Raw genomic sequence first — 9,153 nt, 5'->3', positions numbered from 1 at the left:
CAAGCCATGGGGGAGTACACTACCCTTAAAAATTGAAAGGATATTACCACAATATTACTCTTAGGACATCGCAAACTATTTTTTTATGAATATGACTTAACCTGATGGAGGACGCGCTCAGTCATTCAGGCAGTCTCTCTCTCTCACGCACGCTGTTAGGCATGTTTTGTGCCGTTGATCGCCCTCGTCATCGTCTTCCTCAATAAATAAAAAAATTCTTCATGCTAGGGTGTCGGCAGTGAATCCAGTGGAGAGAAATCCCCCCACAACTAACTGCAAACTGGCATTCAGATCTGCCTCCATTTTGTTAGCAACGCCCCAACTTCCAAAGATCCAATCAATTCCCGAAGGAAGAAATCAAGTCCCGCCCTCTAATTTCAGATGCCGTTTCACTCGGATAGACGTCACAGTAGAGAAAAAAAGACAATCACTACTTACGTTTCATGCCGACTTTAATTACAACTATTTTTGCAAAGTGGGAATCTAGTAAATACTCTTCTTAATAATAAACCAGTACAGTTATACTCCTAGAGTAAATACATCTATGGGTGTTGATTTAATACTTGTGATTTTACTGTGTATTTTAGGCCTCAGCCGCCTACTAAGGAATCTTTCACAAACACAATATATGTAGTTTGATAAAACATTTGCCAAGAACATACAAGTGGTAAAAATGTTCATGTGTCTTTAAGCATGGGATACACAAATGAAAAATGTAAAATATGTGTCTTTACTTTTCATCTAGCAGAACTCTACTTTACAAGCAGGGAAGGTCTCCTCCTGCATAGCCACAGTGCTGTTGCTTCCTAGGACTGTAATTCCCAGTTGCCGTTGTTTTTCTTGGGTTTCCCGGTACCACTCATGCATCATCAGTGATTCAAATGTGGGAATCAGGGTCACCTGGTTTTGTGCCGTTGATCGCCCTCGTCATCGTCTTCCTCAATAAATAAAAAAATTCTTCATGCTAGGGTGTCGGCAGTGAATCCAGTGGAGAGAAATCCCCCCACAACTAACTGCAAACTGGCATTCAGATCTGCCTCCATTTTGTTAGCAACGCCCCAACTTCCAATGATCCAATCAATTCCCGAAGGAAGAAATCAAGTCCTGCCCTCTAATTTCAGATGCCGTTTCACTCGGATAGACGTCACAGTAGAGAAAAAAAGACAATCACTACTTACGTTTCATGCCGACTTTAATTACAACTATTTTTGCAAAGTGGGAATCTAGTAAATACTCTTCTTAATAATAAACCAGTACAGTTATACTCCTAGAGTAAATACATCTATGGGTGTTGATTTAATACTTGTGATTTTACTGTGTATTTTAGGCCTCAGCCGCCTACTAAGGAATCTTTCACAAACACAATATATGTAGTTTGATAAAACATTTGCCAAGAACATACAAGTGGTAAAAATGTTCATGTGTCTTTAAGCATGGGATACACAAATGAAAAATGTAAAATATGTGTCTTTACTTTTCATCTAGCAGAACTCTACTTTACAAGCAGGGAATGTCTCCTCCTGCATAGCCACAGTGCTGTTGCTTCCTAGGACTGTAATTCCCAGTTGCCGTTGCTTTTCTTGGGTTTCCCGGTACCACTCATGCATCATCAGTGATTCAAATGTGGGAATCAGGGTCACCTGGAAGGTAATACAGACTAAGTATGTGACATTATCCCTCTAAAAATGTAGTAGATTTTAAAGCAACAGATTTATTTGGGGTCCGCTGTTATATGGTGTTCTCAGGCAACCACAGGTATACCTATCTGTGTAGAAATGTTATGCAAAACATAAGAAAGTGGCTAAACATAAAAAAACAACTCCACAATTAACTTACCTTTTTATATATTAACCACAGATGGTGATAGAAAGGCCAGAGTTCTGTAGTGCACCTAAACTGAATTCTGTTGCATATATCTACTCATACATACCGGCACATCCTCAGGCCATACAGATTTTCCCTCTAATAATGCGTCCAGAATGGGCCTCATCAGGCCTTCCTTGAGTGTGTCATCCCCACTTATTATGTAACAGGATGATCGCAAGCGGTCAAAAAACTCAACATCAACAGTGGAAACTGCATGGCTCGACGGAAGGTAAGCCAGGTCCAAGTATACAGAAGTGCCAACCTTGCTACCTGTTGATGAATCAAGACAAGTCAGTGCCAAATAAATACGTACTTGCATACAACAATGAACAATGTAAAATCAGTTCAAACCTGCTGTTGTGGATCTTTTAGAAGTGGAGCCTGTGCTATGACTAGCCATTATGTCTCCTGCTGAGCTGCTTCTCGAGCCACTAACAGAAGTACCCTGACTTCCAGCTCTGGTTTTGGTGCCTTGTGTTGAAACACTAGAATATGTTAACCTCTGCGTAACTCCTGCTGCTTTTCTGCCTTTTGTTGCACCAGGTTTTACACCACTAACACGATCAGGCATACAGGCACCAGGCTGAGGTGGAAGTGGAGGTAAGTCTTTCACAGGTGCGGGTGGGGGATCCTTTGGCAAAGAATTATTTCCTCTGTAAGAATTCAAACCATCGTTTAGGTTCTGCAGGTGGACTCCACCTTCTTCATCAGAATCCAGAAGTCCGTCCGCTGTAATGGATGGGCAATCCTCTACACCCGGATGTACATCTGAGTCTGTTGCCATTGGGAAATAGTCACTGCTAGAAGTGAGAGGGGTCTCCTGAACTGGATGAATGGCCTTGTTACCTGAACATGAAAGTGGAAGGGACTTAGCTGCATCTTGGGAGTGGTCACTATCATCAGAAATGTTCAATGGACTGGTGTTATTAAAACCCAGTGAGAGTGGATCCTCTTGATCAACAACCGGTTTGAAATGTTTAAACTCGCATGGAGAGACCAAGCAGAGGTCAACATCATGGGTAGTATCAAGCAATAGACCCTGAGGTCCAGATGGACACCCTTCTGGGCCATCGTGAGGTCCCCTCTGGGTGTGAGGCTTCTTTAAAGACAAAGACATCTCTACTTTAAAATCAGAATTGACACGGTGTCCATTGGAATAGGATGTTTCGTCTTCGTTGGTGGACTCGCTCACCGTTGGCAGCACTTGTTCAAAAGACATCGACAATGAATCATCAACCTCAGTGGACTGCGGTGAACTTACTTCCGCAGGCATTGAGTGAGTGGTGGTAACAGTGGGAGATATATCAGGCATTATATCCTTGAAAGAGCTAAGAGACAGGAAGCTAGAATGCTTCTCTTTGGAGGAAGTTGAGATGCTCTCTTGGTTACTTTTAGGGCATCCGGACTCTGAAAACTTGGATAATCCCATTTGCTGGCTCTCTGAACCAAGACACATCTTAACCCCAAAACTACTAAGATCTTTTGAGGCCCAGGTCTCTTCAGGTGACAAGTGATAAGGAGTATGACCAGCACTATTTGGACCTGATCTAGGAGATGTTAGCTCTAACGTCTTTTCATCAGGACTGACACAAACTTCCTCATGCCCAATTGTTGAAATATTATCTTTCAAATCCCCATCGAGCAATTCAGTTGGAGTGAGGTCTAAATTCACACAGCACTCATTTTTTATTTTGACAGAGGGTCTTGGAGATGCTGCAGCCTTGCTAGGGTTTGCTATGCTGCTACACTGAGACTGCACACTACCCGTCGAGACATTTTTCAGGTTCCCAGAGTCAACAGTTTGCCTCTTCACAAGTAATTCATGTTGCTCTTGATCCATTTCCAGAAATGCTGCTGTCATATCTTCTGGTGAAGACATTATGGAGTGATTTACATCTTTGGAGTCTGTTGACAACTTCTGATTTTGCTGCTCCTTGTTAGATTTAAAGTTTTTTGCTTTGTCTTCAGCCTCTTTGTTCAATTTTGCTTCATTTTTTACATTACCATGCTTACTTGAGTTCAGTAATCCAGAGGAGGTTTTCTTGATGTCTTTCCCAAGAGACTTTCTCTCTTCGGTTTTGCTATCTAGCTTTGGTCTTCTCATCGAAGAATCCTTGCTACCTAATATTTTTCTCTGTCCATTTTCTTGTTTCTTTGAGTCTGATATGTTTGTTTTTTCATTGCTCCTGTCCTTAAAAGACTCCTTTCTTGTAACTAGTCTTGAGGGTTTATGTTTCACATTGCTTTCTACAGATTTCAACTTTTCTTCACTTTTTGGATCATTCCCATTTATGCCTTTGGTTTTGTCTTTTAGTTCTAGATCTCCACGAAGAGCTCGGTCCTTTGAAGCACCATTGCTTGGTCTGGATTCATTTTTACCAGATTTGGGACTATCCTGACTCTCTGCAACTTTTGGATTCTTTTCTGATTTAGATGTTTCAAAATCTTTGGAGCACACTACAGGCCGCTTGAGAAACTCTAGATGCTTCAGTCTCTCTAGACCATCCATTATCTTTCCTTGTGGTGTAGAGCCAGGGAAGAGAACTCTGATGATTTTCTCCACTGGGTTAGCAGGATGCCAAACAAGCAAAGCACATATAGAGACCAAAGAGGTTAGGTGGCCATCTAAACTCTTGGATTTGGAACTATTATCTGGCCAGCTATTCATGAAAGACTCTACTTCTTTGCTACGTTTGACTGGATTTAGGATGTAAAGTTCAAGACATCCCACTCCCATTTTCTGGAACAAAATTACTGGTTCTATGGAGCCACTTGAATTGCGTAAAAGTGGTTCTGGTGAGATCTTTAGTTTTTCCAAATGCTGTAAAATAAGTGCTGCTAGATCACTGCTTCGTAGTACATTAGGATCACCCTGAAGTTTTTTAAGTCTATTTGGGGCATTGAGGAAAACCACACCAAGCTCTGGAGAGATTAGATTCTTCACCCATTGCTCCTTTTCCTGTGAGTCAGTTTTATTTTCCTCAAGCTCTGCAACCTTCCTCTCCAACAGGCTGTTAAATCCCGGCAGGTTGTCTGTTCCAACATGTGTAAGCAACACTGAGTCAACACGGTCCAAATGCCTGACGAGCTTCCAGAAGCAAGAGCGTGGATCTGCTCCACCACTGACCAAAACATTGAAGCCATTGACAGCAAAAAAAGCACAGTCGCCTCTCCCTCCTGGAAAGACATAACAGCATGGACGGCATAGCTTGAGAAATCCCACTGTGCCAGGAGGCTCTAAGAGGTCAAATGGAGACTGTGGCTCCAAGGACTCAAAAAGGTGGTCCGTGAACTCCTGAAGGCCCCCCATTTTGGGTAGTACCATTAGAGGATTCACCTTAATGTCAATAATGTCGTGTATGCTGTGCTTCCCTAGCACAGAGTTTTTCCATTTTCCAGTTTTAGGGCAGCTTAATGTAAGGTTTGCTTTGCCATGTATGCTAACTGAATTTAACAGAGCTTGAATCTGTTGGATTTGTACAGAAAACAAGGCATGAATTCAAATATATGTGAAAACAGCTATTATATTACTGCACAACAGAATCATTTGTAATGCTCAGAAAAGTCATATTATATACAAAGATGGATAGTTTTTCCATAGCTTATGTGATGACAGTTAAAAGGACATTTAAAACATTGGCATACACATTTACAGTACGACAAACCTCTTCATCTGAAAAGATCTGGGTGAAATCATTTGGAGTGAACTGCCCCGTGTGCAGGACCAGATCCCCAGAGTCCTCAAGAGACTGTCCGGTGAGCACCAGCAGTTTGTGTCGAGGTATGGATGATATCAAGCTGTGGACCTGAATTACAAAAATATTTATACATTTCAAAAATATTTCAATTAACTATTTAAAAAATGATATGCATATTACATTTCAATTAAATTTCAATCTGTCATTACTGTAAAATGTGCCTCTACAAAGTATTACAAAATGGAGACTAAATGACTTGAAAGTGTATGAAAACAACAAATGTGCAGATAACACATATACATACATACAGTACACACAAACACCCACACATACTTTATTTATATTTATGTATATCTATATATTTTTGTTACGAATGTTTATGTCAAAATAAATGAGAGATTAATCAATCATTCATCTTAAAATATGATTTTGAGTTTAATCAGTTTCAAAGATTTGAATTGGCTATGGTGTCTAATATTGCCAAGGCACTGTATAATTTTAGCCTTAACATGTAATATAATTTGACCCTTGTCATTTATTGATTGTCATGTAATACAAACAAATGGAACTGAGGGAGAGAAGAAGAGATGCCTTTCAGTCACACACCTCAGAGTAGAGAAACCCTTCAGATGGATTTACTACAACCTTAATGTCCAGTACATCTGAACTGAAATGAAATGTCTTCTGACCTATGATGGGATTGTTGGGAGACAGACAAATTTAAAAAGGGAATTAATCAGAATAAGTACACAAATATGCCATGCATATGTGGATTTCTTAAGAGCATACATTGATGCATTTCTAATTTACTAATCTTAAAAAGGAAGGCACAATATGTTAAGTCAAAGCCAACCACAATCAATTTTAAAGTGGAAAAAAACTATGCACTATTCTACCATGCAAGAACTTGAATATTTGGATATGCTGTAACCTTTTTAAATCATGAGCCAAACTTCAGTGTTTTGATGCTGACAGTCAATTCTCAACCAGAGTAATACAAATTTAAAAAGTTTACCCGCGAGTATTAGAGCTTCAAATGTCTTTCTATAGTTTGTCCGCAAAATCACTTTCAAAACTATGCAACAGAATGTTCCACTGCTGTTTTTCCAACAGCAGCCAAAGTCTGAACAATTGGTAGAAAGTACTTCCTTCCCGTCTTTCTGCTGTCTACAGAAATAGCAGATTAGCCAACCTACAACTTTTACTGTGTGCAGTTTAGACAGTTCTCATTACACAATATACAGAGGGTACAGAAAAGAATCCCCCCTAACTGTTTGTGGACTGCAGTCTTCAAGTCATTCCACAGAATTTAAATGGGGTTTAAGTCTGGGCTCTGACTAGGCCATGCATGGACATTCACCTTTTTCTCCTTCAACCACTGTATGGTCAGTTCTGCTGTGTGCTTTGGGTCATTGTCAAGTTGGAAGGTAAACCTTCTTCCCATTGACAACTTTCTGGAAGAGGGCAGCAGATTTTCCCCATCCATTTTCCCTTCTATCCTGACAACAAGTGCTCCAGTCCCTGCTGCAGAGAAACAGTCCCCCATAACAGGATGAAACAGCTATTATATTACTGCACAACAGAATCATTTGTAATGCTCAGAAAAGTCATATTATATACAAAGATGAATAGTTTTTCCATAGCTTATGTGATGACCGTTGAGGCCAAATAATTCCATTTTAGTCTTATCTGCTTCAGAATCTTCAAGGTGCTTTTTGGCAAAGCTCAGTCATGACTGCATGTGGCCTTTCTTGAGGAGTGTGGCTGGCTCTTTCATCCAGTTTGGAGTGACATCCTGATCCAGGGAGCGTCTGTGTTGTACCAAATACCTTCCACTTCTTAATAATAGACTTCACTGTGCTTCTAAGCATTGATAAAGCCTTTTAAATTTTTTGGAAAGGAAAACTTGAAATCGCATCATATGACCCCTTTAATATAGGAATATGCCAGCTGTCATTCTCAGATGTCTAGAAATTGAAATATTGGCTTAATATGACCATATTCCATTATTTATTAGAATAATGTTGTGCATGTCTGATACTGTATATGGAGCTGTGCTGGGGTTGCTTCTTTGTTAATTCATATGTTCGCATCCCACACATACATCATGTGCTCCAAATGGGCACCAAAAGATTGCTCAGTGTTCTTTAAAAGTGTAGCCTACTGTACTTGAAGTTCACGTCTTTCACTGCCAACCCAAAAGAAGGCAACCCTTACCTCTTATGTCTTTGGGCTGATAAGAAGAATGGTGAGAAACGAAAAGCTTCAGCTGCTCATCCAAATTACACACTGTCAGGTCCACATCCCATGCACGAATACCTGTGTTAAAGTGATGCAAATATATGTAAAATTTAATATAAAATCCAAACTCAGTATATTAAAACATGTGCTAATGTATTTTTTTAAACTTACTGTACTGGGTTTATTATAAAAACAATAAATGTTGATTTAGGAGAAAGCAGGCTAAACCCCCCAGAGCAAAAGCACTGCAGTCAGCATGAAACTGAAACATCATGTGAGGCACAATGCTTTCAGAGACAAATGAGATGGCTGGCTGACTGGCCCTCAAAAAAATCCTCGTTTTGTGGAACTGGTCTTCTGTACTCATAAAATATAAAAGCCTCTGAACAGCATGTTCTCATCTCTTATGACCAAAAAAAAAAAAAGAAGCCGACTCATCACTGCTAGGACTGAAATAAGAAAACAACTAACAGTGTTGGCATAAATAGCAGAAAAATCTGGTAAATTTCCTGAAATGGATAGGAAGGAACAGGTGGATTAACAATAAACTAAAGCAATATTGCAATATTGTAATATTAATAAGTAAATTTAAAACCTGACAAATTACTCCTGTGTGAGGCAAAACCTAAATGAAATTTTTTTTCCTCCATATTTGCTTTCATTTAATTTTACTGTGAACTGTTAATCATCTTTCTTTGTAGACAAATTTCCATTTTTGTCTGATCACTACCATGGAGACAGGCTCTTTGATTGCCCACACATCTGTCAATATTTGGCATGTCGTTGAAGCCTTCTATAGTCACATTAAAATGGTACCAAAAGATCACTTTTCTGTTACTGTTATTAAAATGTGGAAGACTGTCTTGCTGGAAAATCCATCTTAAAGCTGTGTTTTGTAGCATGTAGCTGGTTTTTAGCTGGTCTAAAACGATTATTATTTGGCTAGCTTAGACCAGCTAGACACCAGTGATCAAAAACACAGCTACTAGATTAAGGTAGAATTGTCATCAGGCTAATGGTGGCCACTAAAAGTTACATGCAAGCAAAAAACGATCGCTGAGGTGGGTGTAAACGTGCAGATCCGAGTCTAAACTGCTGGGCAAGAAGAACACGTAATGACTGAAACGACACATTCGTTTTTTTATATCTCACATACTGAACATGTAAAGCAAATGTAGTTAAGCATACAGGAAAGGCTGGTTCACAAGAAGGCTATTTTTTTATGTTTACGATCTGATATGCTATAACACTGCAGTGCAGGAAACAGCTGTACGAATATTTTCCCAGAATAAACAGGGTATTATTGCTTACACGCTAATGTATAACAGTAAGTACGTACGAAAAACAA

The 9,153-nt window shown here is 39.6% G+C and overlaps 1 protein-coding gene across 1 annotated transcript; it reads right to left on the bottom strand.

The window, feature by feature from the left end:
- Nucleotides 1–1,170: 1,170 nt before the first annotated feature.
- Nucleotides 1,171–8,584, bottom strand: LOC107706295 (microtubule-associated protein 1B-like). Its single transcript, XM_016509971.1, has 7 exons — nucleotides 8,536–8,584; nucleotides 7,782–7,883; nucleotides 6,171–6,253; nucleotides 5,532–5,672; nucleotides 2,218–5,332; nucleotides 1,931–2,136; nucleotides 1,171–1,640 (listed from the first exon to the last, which is right to left on the bottom strand). The coding sequence occupies exons 1-7, from the start codon at nucleotides 8,582–8,584 to the stop codon at nucleotides 1,482–1,484; spliced, it is 3,855 nt and encodes a 1,284-aa protein (XP_016365457.1). The 3' UTR covers nucleotides 1,171–1,481.
- Between the last annotated feature and the right edge of the window lie 569 nt (nucleotides 8,585–9,153).

This window comes from Sinocyclocheilus rhinocerous, unplaced genomic scaffold (assembly GCF_001515625.1).
Source record: "Sinocyclocheilus rhinocerous isolate Xijiao unplaced genomic scaffold, SAMN03320098_v1.1 scaffold444, whole genome shotgun sequence".
NCBI lineage: Eukaryota > Metazoa > Chordata > Actinopteri > Cypriniformes > Cyprinidae > Sinocyclocheilus > Sinocyclocheilus rhinocerous.
This window is presented reverse-complemented; position numbering and strand designations above follow the sequence as displayed.